General features: G+C 41.0%; 1 protein-coding gene across 5 annotated transcripts in view; it reads right to left on the reverse strand.

Annotated features, from left to right (window-relative positions):
* The window catches only part of MCC (MCC regulator of Wnt signaling pathway), a 381,812-nt gene that overhangs the window by 46,233 nt on the left and 319,451 nt on the right, over positions 1-16,128 (reverse strand). For all 5 annotated transcript variants that reach the window (XM_075067156.1, XM_075067155.1, XM_075067154.1 and 2 more), the window contains 6 exons: positions 14,267-14,413; positions 13,829-13,918; positions 13,085-13,233; positions 8,990-9,130; positions 6,731-6,831; positions 3,435-3,618 (listed from right to left, as the gene is read on the reverse strand). In XM_075067156.1, the coding sequence (XP_074923257.1) occupies positions 3,435-3,618; positions 6,731-6,831; positions 8,990-9,130; positions 13,085-13,233; positions 13,829-13,918; positions 14,267-14,413 (812 nt within the window). The remainder of the gene's footprint in view (positions 1-3,434; positions 3,619-6,730; positions 6,832-8,989; positions 9,131-13,084; positions 13,234-13,828; positions 13,919-14,266; positions 14,414-16,128) is intronic.

Here is a 16,128-nt window from a genome sequence, read left to right on the forward strand (position 1 = left end):
CCTTGAACGGGGCACCTCACTGGCCAGTGTGTGCAGCACCAGAAAGGACAGTATATCCTTAGTGGCTTAAAAGCCTCTGGCGTGGACTGCACCACCAGATACCGAGGGCTTCTGCCGCTTCCTGGGTGGCAGACGGGTCTGAAAGTGGGCTTGCCCGCTCAATGGGAACTGGAGCATGGTCAATTTCCGAAAAGGAAGAGCTGCCCCACGTGGATCTTTGCTCTCCTCTCCTTTACAGGATGTAGGAGAATGCCCTTTCCCAGCCTTTCTTTGCTTTTTAGCTGGAACTGGGGATGGGGATTGGTGCCAGTTGGCGGTAGTGCCGGCAGCATGCTCCTCACCAAGGCTGCAGTGCTTGGAGCAGAGTCCAGTCTCGTCGGCTCTGAGGCTGGTGCCAGGGCAGACTCCATAAGGAGTGCCTGGACACGACTGTCCCTCTCCTTTTTGTCCGTGGCCTGAAGCTCTTGCAAATGTGATGCTTGTTGCTCATATAGGTTTCCCCTAAACACCTGAGGCAGCTTCTGTGGGGAATCACTGACTGGTATAGGTGTTTTGTAGCAGTCACAAGGCTTGATGCCCGAGGACCAGAGAATGCCTTGTCCCTAGGCTTAGTCCTGTATGGGACTAACTAACTAATTTTAACTGAACACTAACGGAAATATTAACTATACAATTTTAACAACTATAGACAACGAATTCGCTGCTATGCACAGTTGAGATAGGAAAGGTTGCCGAGGCAAGGAACCATTCCAGCACTGTCATTGGCGGTCAGAAAGAACTGAGGGAGGGGGGAGCTGATGGCACTCCTTATACTGGTGCATATGCGCATCGCTCCAGAGGGTGCCAGAGCCAGTCCCCTATAGATACCACTGAGGTAAAAACTTCCAGCACCGGTGCACGTGACGAGCACACACACCTACAATGGAATGGACACGGGCAAGCACTCTAAGAACAACATTCGTTCAATTATACTCTCTTGTCCTGTGTGTGTGTGTAACCATTCAACTGTAATATCAGTTCAATATCAGGTATGTTCTCAATATCAGATAAATTTATTATGTAGTGATAGAGGAACAGACTCAAGCTAATAGGTCTCACACAAATTTACATATATACATAAAATATATAGATACATCTGTCTAAATTCTTTTCATCTGCACCTTCACAGATCTTATTCTATAATTTTCTACCTGTTAAACCTGAAATTCCACTCTATTCTAAGCATGTGTACATGCTGAGACATTGTCTAGTCAACCAAAACAAATTTTACACACACATGCACACAGCCAGTGGAATACAGAGATCATTAGTTTCATTGCACCACAAAAGCAGAGGGCATGTATGTAGAATGATTTTTTTCAGCTCTATCACTCAGCCAAATGAAATCTGATTTTCACCAGACCAATGAAACTAGGGAGACATCTAGGGACTATATACATCCCTGTCAAATGTCAAGTTTCCAATACCAAAGCAAGACTGCAAAAAACCTACATTTTTCTCTCCTTCCATCCTGGAAATCAATTCAACTGTTTTCAGTGAAACTTACAGTAAAAAAAAATCCTTCCCTGACTGAGCAACCAAATATCCACAAAAAGATAAAACTTTGAGAATATTATAACCAACCAAAAATGACCGTGTAGAATATAAATACTAAAGCAACCTCAGCTGTGTGTTGCTATGTCATATACCCAGAAAAAAAACACACAAATGTATACAACCAGTATTTTTGCACCCAGACTAAGACAGAGAGGGTCAAGTGACCTGAAATAGTTTTGTATACTGCACTCCTAAGCAGGTCAATATTTTCGGCATCAAAAGCTATTGATTTGCTAGCAATTAACACTGCGCTACGTGAACGTATGAACTCAAACACATCTCCTCTGCACAGGGTAACTCTGATACTGCAGCATATTTTTCAAGCAAAATGACCCTTTAGTTTTAGATATTTAAATTTATCCTGATGTTTGATGCAGAATTTGACCACATTTCTTAGTCTTTTGCTGCTTTTTAGGCTTGTCAGCCACCATGTAATAAATAGGAATTGTGAGGAAAATGATAATGTGCTAAACAACTTTGCATAAAAACGTAAAAAAGGAGAAATTTGCTTAAGAAACCGAGTAAATAATTTTAAGTGAATCTGAGGGACAGAAACTGAAAATTAATCAAGAAAAATGTTCACCTATATTTATATAAGATGGTTACCATTACTACTGCAAGTCTTTCACTCATTCAGATTACCAAAAAACTATCCTGTCTCCTCTAATTTAGGTTGGCAGCAACCCAAAAATTATTTCAGGCCAGTGCAACAGCATGAGGCTGTGATGTGATGGAACATAATGTTGCACCAGGGCATTGTAATGCAACAAATTTGTCCTCAAAACCACTAACAGATCTAATGGACATGATCCTGTGAGATAAAAGTTTCAGCAGAGAATAAGTAAATCTTATGTATTTTAGAGCAAAAAGGTATTTCAGAAAGTGTAACAGAAAACACATAGACTAGAATTTTTCAATTGATGGGAAAATAGCTGTCTCAGCCAGAGATTTCAGATATTATTTTCCTAAGTCTTCTTCCAACATAAGACAATTTCTTGCCACTGTAAACCTGAACTCCAGTTAACATCCTTATGTACAAACACACACAAAGTATATACATTGTATATAGAGGTACTGAAGAAGTAGCTGCTCCCCAGAAAAATTTGAACTAGATAATTTTTGTAAATAATAGTTCATTTTAAGTTTTATTTTAAAGGTCTAAAAAAATTAATACATCTCAATATCCTGATTTTTCCTTCTGGAAAAATCCACTCTAACCTGCAAAAAGTTAGTCCACCAGTCAATACTTGTCTACAGTGTCAATTGCTAAAGGGAGGTATTTTGGGATAGTGGGGTTGTTATGAAAAATCATTATAACTGATAACAGAAGCTTATTCTGTTTCTGTGAGAAGTGAAATGGTTATAACTGTGACATTTAAAGACAACAATTCTTGAGCACTCCAAAAGCTTATGGAAACCTTCCTTGATGGAAGCACTTATTTGGTTTCCAGTTCCCTGGAAACGTGTGGTGCCCTCATATAATAGCAGTGAACAAGAAGTATATGCTTCACGTTTCAATGAGATGGGAAGGAGCGGAAGAGAGAGAAACAGAATCACTGAAGTAAAAAAAATGTTATGGTTTTGCCCTTTATGAGTGAGATCAAAGATCAGAATCACCCGCTTGCAACAAATCTATACAAAACCCTTCTTGGATGGAGCTTGCTCAAAGTCTGAGAATATGCTCACTGAAGCATGGTGCTCATTTAAAATAATAAAAACAAAAAGAACACAGCAGACTGACGTGAGGATGGATAGTTGAATAAATGGAATACAACGTAATCTCTTTAGGTCTGAAACCAAAGGCCTTAGAATTAATAGGTTCAATGAGTTGCAGTTACCTGGTGTGGCTGTTGGATGACAGGCTCTCCCACGGCTGTACGCTACAGCCAGTGATCGCATAGGCTCCCCCGCAGCTGCCATCTAACTTCATCAGCAGGGCTTTTGCTGCATTCTCAGCTGTCTTCCTGCAGTCGTGAGCTCTCTTGAGCATCTGGGTAATGTTCTCATCACCTGTTTGGTCACCTAGTTTGCAAGCAAACAATCAGTGTCAGAGCTTCGAAGAGCACAACAATTAATACTAGAATACAGACTCTTAAAGCTATTTTCACTTAATGCTGTGACATTAACACTTAGCTAGCAGTCTGTGATCTAAGTGAGACTAATACAGAGAAAAAGAACAGAGCTATGACTTGTATTTATCTAGAGGTAAACACATACAATACTGCCATCAGACAGGTCAAGTAAGAGACAGTTTGCTCTGTGCAAGACTGTGCTTTATCCTCATTTGAGCCAAGCATTGTACATCCACATTTTATGCTTGCTAAATAAGCCACATGCCCTTGAATATTAACCCTCCAGAAGCGCTGCCCTTAAGATAGCATTAAAATTGTGGAAACGAGACTACCAGCCAACAGGGAGTGGGCTGGTTGGGCTCATCTCCTTGAGAAGATGCAGCAACAACTCCTTGTATTTTCCATGTAGGTGTGTTGTTGTAAATCTCCACTGATCTTCATAGCCCCAGAGAGGAAAATTATCTCTGTTACCAGCAATAAGGCAGTGAGAGGCAGCACATTCTAGTGGAAAGAGCAGTGACTGGGCGCTGGGAGATCCGTATTCCATTCCCAACTCTATCACAGACCTGCTGGGGGACTTTAGGCAAGTTGCTTGAACTTTCTATGCCTCAGCTTCCCCTTCCACCCTTTTTGTCTCTCTTGTCTATTTAAACTGTGAGGTCTTCAAGGCAGGACCTGTCTCTTACTATGTGTTTGTACAGTGTCTAGCACTAACAGGGCCTCATTCTGAGTTGGGGTCTTGGTGCTAACGTAACATCAAAAGATAAATAATAAAAAGAAAAAAGCAGAAAAAGCCAAGAAATTCAAAGTGGTGAGTTGTGTAACATTCTCCATTCAATCAATCAATCTACTGGTTATGGAAGTTGCAGGAAGAGTAACGCACAATTTCACACTGTACTTCCTGGCTTTTCTCCCCATCTATCAAAACTTTAACACTATACACACATTCAGTAAAATAATCACATACAAAACTTCAGCAACATAATATTATCCCAACCCTTTCGTCCCTCTTCTGGGTTTTCTGATGGTTGACACCAGAGACTGTCATGATCATTCTCTCAAATACCAGGATGTAGAGAAAATCTAGAACTGGGTAAATATGACTTCAGTGTCTTATTCTACATTTCTGTTCACAGGCCAAATCCTGAGGTGCTTACTCAGACTTTATTTGGTCAGTTTTCAGGCAAGTTTCCCACTGAAGCCAATTGTAGTTTTACCTGCAAGGGACTGAGTAAGGCATTAGGATTTGGCACCAAATTTATTATTTTAACTAACAAACCATCACAACCAGATTTGTGGTGCTAGACAAATAATTAATAAAAGACATTCTGGGATTTGTGTAAATTTGGAAAATGTGTATTTCTCCAATACAATGAGATGGCTCTTAGGATTGTGGGGAGGGGTTGTTCTGTGTTTAACTTTAAATATAAACAAAACTAATTTTTACTTTAAACTAATGCAAAACAATAACTTTTGTCAGGCCAAGACTCTTTTGACTAAATTTCTCAGTGAAGTAAAGTTTTACAGCCAAGCTATAATCTCCTAAAAACAAGATTTATGATGGAAATGCTGGCACAGTCTCCTCTAAAGGCTGTGAGTGGTAATGCTGCTATTAAAAAAAAAAGTTGGCAGCAGACACCTATATTAATGTAGGTTACACCCTCTCTTTTATAATACGAACATAGAGAAGAAAACTAATACTTTCCTTTCTGGATTTACTTCTTGACTAGCAAAATCTAAGGCCTAATACACACTTGCTCCTAATGCCCTTTCATAAAGAAACAGCAGTACAAATTCAATACCAGACTACCAAAAGGAAGGGCTAGAATCTAGAGGGGAAAAAAAAAATCTGCTACAACCTTTCCTGCATGACATACTCTGCAAGGAGAAGCACACCTACACAAAGATTTTCACAAACCACAAGGAAAGATGCAAAGTAAACTGCCTGGAAACTGTGGATCATTGCATCAAGCCTGCAGAAACAAGAGGTTGAACTCATCCGTCTTGCAGCTCTGAAACCAGCTGGTTGTTTGGTCCTTAAAAGCTTTCAGTTTACATTTCAGTGGTTCTTGAGAAGCTGGCGCTATAAATTAGCATCTGAAGGCAGTGCCTAGCTCTCAGCACAGTATGGAAAACTACTTTCTGTCTCTGAAGATTTCATATACCTTCTCCCTACCCTTCCCCCAAAGCAAGGTCCAAGATTACTACTACTACTCCCTCTCATCAGTAAGAGGAATGAGCCTCTGTAAAACTCAGAGTTAGTTTCACAGTGAAAAAGATTTATTTATTGACAGAAAATGTGACTTGTGTGCGCACAGAACTCACATGCACCATGTTGAAAATGGATTAATAAATGGGCTAGCTCTGTTATTAGGAAAGCACCATCCCTCAAAGAACACTTTCAATAGCAGTGTTAACTAGTGTCAATGTGTGCTGTTGAGTAACAAAATGAAATAGAACAACACAGAAAACAGAGGCCGAAACCTCAGTCCATGCAGTAAAACATGAGAAGGAAATGTAAAAACACAAGAGTACCAAGGGACCTTGGAGGTAAAGACTGCACGCGGTATTTTATCTGCATTATGGTATATTTGAGTGTACAGATTTAAGACCAGATTTTTATGAAATAATTTTTGTGGGCAAATATTGTGGCTATGTACACAACTGTCGTAATTGCAAGTGCAAACTATGTAACCCAAACCACTGCACTCAGTATGTGAAGTGCATACTCGGGTGCTTGGAGATATCATTTAATCACTGTGCTTGGTATATGGTTATTGCCCAACAAAAGTAATCCCACAAGTCCAGAAGATGCATCTCCTGTAATACCATATATGGTTTATTTTAACTCGCTTATAATATTTTGTTTCAGTTCCAGTTTTAATTTCTGTGTGTGTGTCAAACATTTTATTTATTCAGTTGAAAACGTGAAAATAAGGACATACTTGGGGGGGTAACAAACTGTCAGGAGATGATTCACTGGTGCAACCAGCCCTTGTAAACTGATAAATGTTAACTGAAGTGCAGAATGGGATTTAAAGAGGGACTCATTGAGATCTTACCAACAGACCCAACGCCTGCAGCTCTAAACTGACCAAGAATGAGACTCTGTTCACTTTCTGCCAAAGCCAGCAGCAGCTCGTATGCTTCTATGCACTGTTCACTGAAATAAAACAAACACAATATCTGCAGCTTAGACAGGATAATCAATATCGGAGATCAACACTGGATAAGCGGTGGTGGAAGAACTAGGCGAGCAGCTCTCAAACTAGGGCCACCGCTTGTTCAGGTTTGTTTACCTGCCGTGTCCGCAGGTTCAGCCAATCACAGTTCCCACTGGCCGCGGTTCACCGCTCCAGACCAATGGACTCAATGACTATTTAAGTATTTTACACAAAATGGATCAGTGTCAACAAGAGAAACAGAAAGAGATCCGCCCCAGAATGCCCTCCTATAACCCAGTGGTTACAGCACTCACTTGAGAGGGGAAGGCCCAAGTTCAAGTGCTGCAAGAGGGAAGCCCTGGGGTCAAATCACTGGTCCAGAGAGGAGATTTGAACTTGGGTCTTCCACATCCTAGATAATGTGGTTTCTCCCACCAATGGTCAACAAGCCTCCCCTCAGATATGCAGCCTGTGAATGCTGTCCCCAGGCTGGCCCTAACTCACTGAATAGGAAATGAGAGAGGTGGAATGACCAGTTGAGAGTTGAGCTTATCTTTCTTCAAAAGTGTTGCTGATACAAGACAGTAATTTGACCAACAGTGGAGGCTATTTCCTGTGAAGTTGCCTTTCCAATTTTCCATGTTATTCAAAAACCTTACCAAAATACTTATGTTTTTCTGATCCTATGTTAAAAAATAATCCCCTGTCCAAGACTTTCCTTAAACCCATTTTCCCCACTGCAAGGAGATCACTATTGAACGCACCTGAGAACCTCTCCTTTCTGTTTTATTTAATATGTAATATACAAAATTTATTGAAGGTCCATTCCTCCAAAATGAACAGGATTTGCCCTAATGCCACAAGTGTTTGCTCCAAATTAGTCATGGTCGAAAGAATGTTCTACACACCATTTTTAACAAATATTTTAAAGCAAATATAGTTTTTTGGGACCAAATCCTGAGAGGTGTACCTCACAGTTCCTACAGAAGTCAACTGAAATCACACAAGTCAATGGGAGTTGTGGGTTCTCTCTTTATACCATCAAGCTTGTGAAAGATGCTAGACTGACAGCAGGAGAAACTGAAGTCTCCTATTTATACAATAGGCAGCTAAAGCACAGACGACTCCAGCAAAAGCTTCTTCACATTGCTTCCCCAGAGTGCCTCAACCTTCATCTGGAGGGATAACTGCTAGAGCAGGGGTAGGCAACCTATGGCACGCGTGCCGAAGGCGACACGCGAACTGATTTTCAGTGGGACTCACATTGCCTGGGTCCTGACCACCGTTCTGGGGGGCTCTGCATTTTATTTAATTTTAAATGAAGCTTCTTAAACATTTTAAAAACCTTACTTACTTTACATACAACAATAGTTTAGTTATATATTATAGACTTATAGAAAGAGACCTTCTAAGAACGTTAAAATGTATTACTGGCACGCGAAACCTTAAATTAGAGTGAACGAATGAAGATGCGGCACACCACTTCTGAAAGTTGCCGACCCCTGTGCTAGAATGTGAGAGGGGAGTTCAGTCATTTTACCTGCTGAATCCTTAACCTCTTGTTGGAATGGCTAATGATCATGGCTGCCTATGTGATGAGGACACTGGACTGTGAGCACCCAACACACTTCAAATAGAGCAAGATACAGATTTAACATTTCTCAGACACTGATTCATTTCTTCTCACTAAAGAAATATTGGAAAAATATTCCCAGCAACATCCATCATAATAACATCACGAGTTGCTTATTATCATCATCATAACCACCACTATTTTTCTTTATTTATTTTCTTCAGTAAAACCTGCAAAGGTTGTTTCATGCACATATGAGAATGAAGGAGAAAAACTAAACAAATCTTCCCTAATCCTAATCTTCATTCTGCATTACCAAAAAGAAGAGGTAAAGCTATTTAGTGTGACAGAGCTTAATTCATCCCTGATGAAATGCCTCTGACTATAGTTGAGTTACGTATCAGACAGTAACTAAATGTAGCTGCCTCATGAACGTATCTAGCCAGCGCATCTTTACTCACAGCAGAATGGAACAGAAACAGGATGTTCTGTTGCAGAACAACAGCTTTATCTCCTGAAGTTCTGTAGCAAGTCTTGTCCCCTCACTTTTCAGGCTCAAATTCCCAGGCCACGTATTTACATACCTGTACTGCAGTGCAAGTCTGAGTGCTGTGGCATTGGACTCATATTTCCCAACCAGCATGCTCATCCTCTCAGCATTGCTCTTGCACTCCTCCAGCGTTATTGTCAACAAGTCATTCTGGGATTTTAAGTGCTCAATACGGCTGTAGAGAAGGAAATAATGTTTAACCTTCAAGCAGAGACAGAAGTCTATTTGTCTTGAAAACACCAAAATGATCCCAGTTTAGAATGTCAAAGAACATTTGGCTGGCAGTATTTTAAAGTACTACAGCTAAATCCATCGGCTCCATGTACTGTGACAAGAACATGAGAGGATGTTTACTTAGATCTGGGACAATCCCCCACCACTAAAAAAACAACCAAAGAACCAACCAAAGAATAAAACATCCCTTTTTGAACTCCCTGTTGCTTTATCACTGCAGCAAGCCTATGTAACAGTGTGGTCTTATTACTACTATCCTTATCCTCCCTCTATCTTGCCTTCCTACCTTTTAGTCACACTTGCACTTTGTCTTAAATCAACTTGTAAGTTCTTTGGGGGCAAGCGCAATGCACAAAACTCCAGGGTATAGCCAACTGCCACTGTATTTAGCACCCACAGTCCGACATTATACAGGATCACCCTGGGCTGAAGTGGGACAGTCAGTCCAAAAATAAACGGGAGACAGGATCTGAAGCACGAACTTGTATAGCTCCCTGGGGTGCACCGTTGAAAGTCCTGCTTCAGTTCACCGGAGTACCTGTGAGACCCTAGCTGGGAGGCTGAGGTGGATGGAAGTAGTTGATGGTGCTAGTAACCTCTACCTTTTCTTTTATAGGGTTCTTGTCTTGGAAGCTGAGCTGAGAAGCATGGTGGCTGTTGGGGCCAGAAGTGCTTCCTAGAAGCAAACAGAGCATTGTTGCCTAGGGACCTGAGTAGTGCCCTTGAGTTCTTCAGGGCGTGCAGTCTTGTGCTCCAAAAAAAGTGAGGGAATCCCAAGGACTGAAGCCAAGTGCATCACCTCAAGGTGACAGCAGAAGCCATTGTCCTCACTGCCATGTCTGAGGCATCTAATGCCGCCTGGAGAGAGGCTCTGGCAAAATTCTTCCCTTCTTCTAAGAGGGCTGAGAATTCCTGCCTAGAGTCCTTAAATTTGACCAAGGAGTCCCACAAATTGTAGTCATATCTCCCCAATAAGGCTCACTCTCTGCTCTTTTCAAAGTAGGGGGCAGAGAAGATGGGGTCTGCCACAGGCCTTTGACCAGACCCATTACCGCCTCATTAATGGGGAAGGCCACGTTAGATGGAACTGCTGCTGCCAGAACACCAATGAGACTGTGGGATGATTCCTTAAGCTCCTCAATCTCTAGCCCCAGGTTAGCTGCTATCCGTTTTAAGAGCCCTCAATGAGGCCAAAAGTCATTTTGTAGTAGTCAGCTGCCCAGGCACGGTGGCGAAGGAATCCCCTTAACAATAAGGGGAGGTTGGTCCTATTTACACTAACCCTATTTATAATATATACACTATAACTAAACTACAGACTAAACTATGATACAGAGAAGAAAAAAGCACTCACAGGCACCTTGCCAAAGCAAGAGGAGACTTTCAGCAACCGTCACAGGCAGTAAGAAGGAACTGAGAGGGTGTGTGGCTGGCCTCACCTCTTACACTGGTGCATAAGCACACGGCACCAGAGGGCACTACAGCCAGCCCGACACATACTATTGAGGGGAAAATCTCTAGCAGTGGTGCACACCTAATGTGGAAGAGACTTGAGCAAGCACTCGAACAACAAAAGTTCCATAGTGTGCATTGATATACCCTGCTTCAAAGTGCACTATGGAACTTCTAGTGTGCACCAACAAGATCCACATGGACAGTTAGTGCAAGGCAGACTAGTGTGAAGTAGATTTCCATTACAGCTTGCTGCCAAGTATATGTTCACATAAACAAGCCCTAATACTTAAATGTCAACATTGTTGACTACCTCACTGCTTATCATTTTGGCAGAGATATCAAGCTGCATACTTATCCATCATCGCTGAATGTAGGTAGCAGGGTACAGCTAACTGCTGTAAAGGTTTACTTAGGTATGGAATAAGGAAATCAACACCATTCACACCTCTCAAAAATTTGAAGTCACCCCTTCATCACCTGTAAATGGGGTAGGAAAAAAATTAGCGCATCCCTTCTTCGGAAGCCCAGAATAAACCCCAGAGTTTTTCAGGTTGCCCAAAGTCCCAGCAGTTCCCTTTCCAGCTGTCAAAAGATCCAGTTCTCTTGACAACACAAACACTGGAGAAGTTGTCAGTACAAAATTCTGTAGCTTGCTGAAAAGAAGGGGGAGCATTTTCATAAAATTAATCCATATCAAAATAGTCAAATAAAAAGCATACTAGACTGGACTAGAACTGGGAAAAGCAGTAAGGGGAAGTGCAGTGCCACATAATTCTTGGATTTTTTATTTACAATTTTGAGCTCCTGTAATTAATAAGACATGGCGCCTTGACTATGGAAGAGCGAATACAGTACAAGGTCCAGTGTTACCAGCAATACTGTTAGACTCATAGACTTTAAGGTCAGAAGGGACCATCATGATCATCTAGTCTGACCTCCCTGCACATCGCAGGCCACAGATGTCATTCACCAGCTCCTGTAATAGACCCCTAACCTCTGGCAAGTTACTGAAGTCCTCAAATTATGGTTTAAAGACTTCAAGTTACAGAGAATTCACCATTTACACTAGCTTAAACCTGCAAGTGACCTGTGCCACATGCTGCAGAAGAAGATGGAAGACCCCAGGGTCTCTGCCAATCTGACCCAGGGGAAAATTCCTTCCCGACCCCAAATATGGTGATCAGTCAGATCCTGAGCACGTGGGCAAGACCCACCAGGCAGATACCTGGGAAAGAATTCTCTATAGTAACTCAGAGCCCTCCACATCTAGTGTCTCATCACTAGCCATTGGGGATTTTTGCTATTCGCAGTTGCCTACGAGCCAACATGCCATCGTAGGCAGTCCCACACTACCATCCCCTCCACAAATCTATCAAGCTCAGTCTTGAAGTCAGTCTGTTTTTTTGCCCCCACTGCTCCCCTTGGAAGGTTGCTAGAGAACTTCACTCCTCTGATGGTTAGAAACCTTTGCCTAATTTCGAGCCTAAACTTGTTGATGGCCAGTTTATATCCATTTGTTCTTGTGCCCACACTGGCACTTAACTTAAATAATTCCTCTCCCTCCCTGGTATTTATCCCTCTGATTTATGTATACAGAGCAATCATATCTCCCCTCAGCCTTTGTCTGGTTAGGCTAAACATGCCCACCTCCTTGAGTCTCCTCTCATAAGATAGGTTTTCCATTCCTCAGCTCCTCCCAGTAGCCCTTCTCTGCACCTATTCCAATTTGAATTCATCTTTCTTAAACACAGAAGACCAGAATTGCACACAATATTCCAGATAAGCTTTCACCAGTGCCTTGTATAATGGTACTAACACTTCCTCCTGTCTCTACTGGAAATACCCAGCCTGATGCATCACAGGACTGCATTAGTCTTTTTCATGATCGCACCACACTGACAACTCATCCTGTGATCAACCAATACACCCATTCTCTGCTTCATCTAAAATGAGCACATTTACTGAGACAATTTGATTCTAAACACTATTATTCAGGTATCCCAGCAGAAAACAAAATACCCTGTTTCTAGAATGGTGTAGTGGTCATGCAAGTCCTAAGTAATAACGTTTGTATGTTTTAGAAAAAAATGCAAGATCTACTGGTCTGCTCCATGCTTCAGGGATATGGGGAACACACCACAGTATAGAATTTTGGACATGGAAGAGACATGAGAAATAAATGATTTACTTATTACACAGGACAGAGAGAGATTCAAATCCACTAAAGGTCTTAGCAAACATGTTCAAATTATCATATTGGTAGAAAAACTGTTAATGTATGTTAAGATCACCTCTTCATTATCTAAGTTTCACATTTATTTGGAGCTGCCAGAGACGAACTGGGAGTCAAGCACGAACATATGAGATATGAAAATAAAATCAATTTAACAAAACAAATAGTAGGCAAAATACTACAAGTGCGTCTAACTTTCCATCTTACCTATTTAACCTCTCTGTTTCCACTTCAAACTCTCGGATTTTGCTTTCAGAGATCGCAGATCCATGTGAATAGAGTGTCTGAAAGATTTCCTGGATGTTGGAGCAGTCTTGGAGAGAATGGGCCAAGTGCTCAGCCACACTGCTAGACACCTGCACAGGGTGGTTAATAAATCTGCTGTGAGCGGATGGCTAGCTTTTAAAAATAATGTAGATTTAAAAGCACTACTCAGGCTCCCTGGAGAACATCTATACTTCCAGGAAATCTGTGCAAAAGGGCCAAATACTGCTCTCAGTTACACAAGTGTAAATCAGGAGTAGCAATGGTGTTCTGCTGGATTTACATTGGTGTTATCAGAGCAGAATTTGATATACTACTCTTGTAGAGATGTCTAACTTGGGGTGCAGCTGCATAACCCTTATTTATGTGAGTAATCCTCACTCATATTTATTGTCCCCTTGAAGTCAATATGATTACTCAGATGAGCAAGGGTTTCAAGGATTAGGTCCTTGGCCATCAATTTATGGCAACTGCATGGACTACATTAATGTAAAATTGGGGATTACGCTAGTGTATTCATTTATTCTCTCTCTCCTGTTAAATATTTTCCATAAAATTAGCTTTGAAATAGTAAGATACTGTTTTTGTTTTTAACAATGTAACAGTCACCCCGGCTCTTTCCTGCAATATCATGTTAGGATGAGCTGTATGTGCAGTTTATTATTTTGTTTTATTATTAGCACTCACCCCTATGCTGCTGATTTCTGATCCTAGGACAGGTCGGTCAGATGATGAAGACTCTGACCTTGTCTTTGAGAGCTTCACTCGTTCAGCAATCTAAAAGCCACAAAGCTACACAAGTTACAGACAGGCATCCCACGCCCCATTTTCTCCACAGCTATGCAAAATGCATCATCGTTCACACATTCACCGTGCTTGGAAATCCCATGTTAAGTTGATAAATGAAAGCTGGCATCTGTGTTGCAACTAAGAGAGACTTAAAATTATTAGCGCTTTATCTCTTCCTGCAGCTTGAGTCCATGGGCCTGCTTAGGGCCCTTGAAAACACCCCTGGGATTCTAGATGATACTTCCCAGTTAATCGCATGCCTGCACAGCAGCTGTGCACAATGAAGTCTGCTTCTTCCAGATAATAAGAGGCATCACTGCAGACACAACAGCTCACCTTGGCAATGGGAATGTCATTGCTGCTACTGCTTGTGCTCAGCTCTCCAGTACTGGGGTTCACGGGTCGGTTTGCGGAAGTGAGACGACCTGGACTGGATGGGGCTGTTGCCTGGATGCTCTGTAAACGTGTTTGCAGTTCCCGAACCTAAAATCAAATGTAACATTCTTCTTTTACTTTTATTGTTTAGATAATGAGCTAGCTCTTTCCCCCTATTCTGGCATCCAACTGATGATTACTGACTGACAAGACGATCTGATTACTGTAAGGCTTTCACTGTGAGAGAGTGGGCATTGATTCAGAACTCTCCCTCACTGCCAGCCCCTTCTAACTTGTTCAGTGTGGAAATGCACAAATCTGCTGACACAGAACAATTTTTTGTTCCAGTTTGTTTTTTATAATCCCTTAAATGCAACAACGTTATATGTATAAGAATCTCCTTCTCTGGAATGAAGTTAAAATAATGCTTTGGACTAAAATTAGGAAATGTAAAGAACATGGTAAGTAGACAAAAATCCTACTGCTAGAGTCTTCAATGGCTGAAGAGAAAGGCTCTAAAACTGATGAAATAGTTCTCATGCATAAATATCCCAGGATGACTTCACTGCATTAAAAGGCCAAAGTAATTGAAATGTAAATAATTTATTAATACTTTGAAAACTACAATTAAATAGAGCACCACGGAGAGAGTAATATCAAGAATGGGAACTTCTAGAAAGAGCACGCAACCAACAGTTTGCTGAAGCTCTCAATAACCACACATTTTGTAAAAATCTACACTGTCCTCATTACATGCCAAAGAAATACAGAACTGACTTCAAAATAGTTTTACAGCTAAGAAAAAAAAGGCTTGAAGAAGCCAAATGGTATTGCTGGATAAGAGATTATAGGGTTTACCTCAGAATAATACTTGACAAACAAAGAATAAATGGTCAGCTTGAACCCAGCAATTATACCACAGGGGAAAGTAACAGAGCTCATTTTTCTGCAGAACTAGCATCCTGGCATCAAAGGAAAAGGGGGAAAAAACTGCCCTCCCCATTTTGAAGGGGAAAATTATCTGAATGAAAAATAGTTTATTTTTACTTATTTAACTTATGTGTGGATTCTGATAAAACAATGAACAGCCAATGTACAACTGATGATATTTTGCCAAAAATTCAAAAAAATGCAGTAATGTTTGAATTGTGTATGGCCTGTCTCACAGCCACTTGTAAAAATCAGACTACAATTTCTATACCATTGTACAAGTATGATTTTATACATAAATATATATTAGCACCAAACATAGGTTAATATTTCAGGCATAAGCCCTCAGTCAAACTTAAGGCTGTTGCATTAAGGTTTTGGGCATTCCCAGCTCCAGAGCTCTTAAGGTACATTATTATTGTTATTAATTTTTAGCATTGTTATCAAGAGCGGTGGCCTCATTATGTCCACTGTACAGACACATAGGAAGACAAGGGCCCTGCCCCAAAGAGCTTTCAATCTCATTTAAGACACAATATTGAGTGTAACAAACAATATAGGGAAAAGAAAAAAGAGGGAAGGATGAAGGTAGCAGTAATAAAAACTTTGGTTACAAAGGTTAACTGTGGGCATAACTTGGTGGCTCATCCAGAATGGGATGCTAACTACCTTACACAAAGTGCATCCAATAGTTCAACCCCTTTATATCGTGCAAGGTCCACAAAAACAGAGTCAAACATGCACCTCTTCAATACATTTTCATTACACAGTTAAATTAGCTAAGCACATACATGTAAAACACCCACCCATGGCAAACAATTTTCAGCTGGTAACTCAGGCTGGGTTTACATACACAGTTGACACCAATAAAATAGCATTACTGCAACCCTCTA

This window comes from Chelonoidis abingdonii, chromosome 6 (genome assembly GCF_003597395.2).
Source record: "Chelonoidis abingdonii isolate Lonesome George chromosome 6, CheloAbing_2.0, whole genome shotgun sequence".
Lineage (NCBI taxonomy): Eukaryota > Metazoa > Chordata > Testudines > Testudinidae > Chelonoidis > Chelonoidis abingdonii.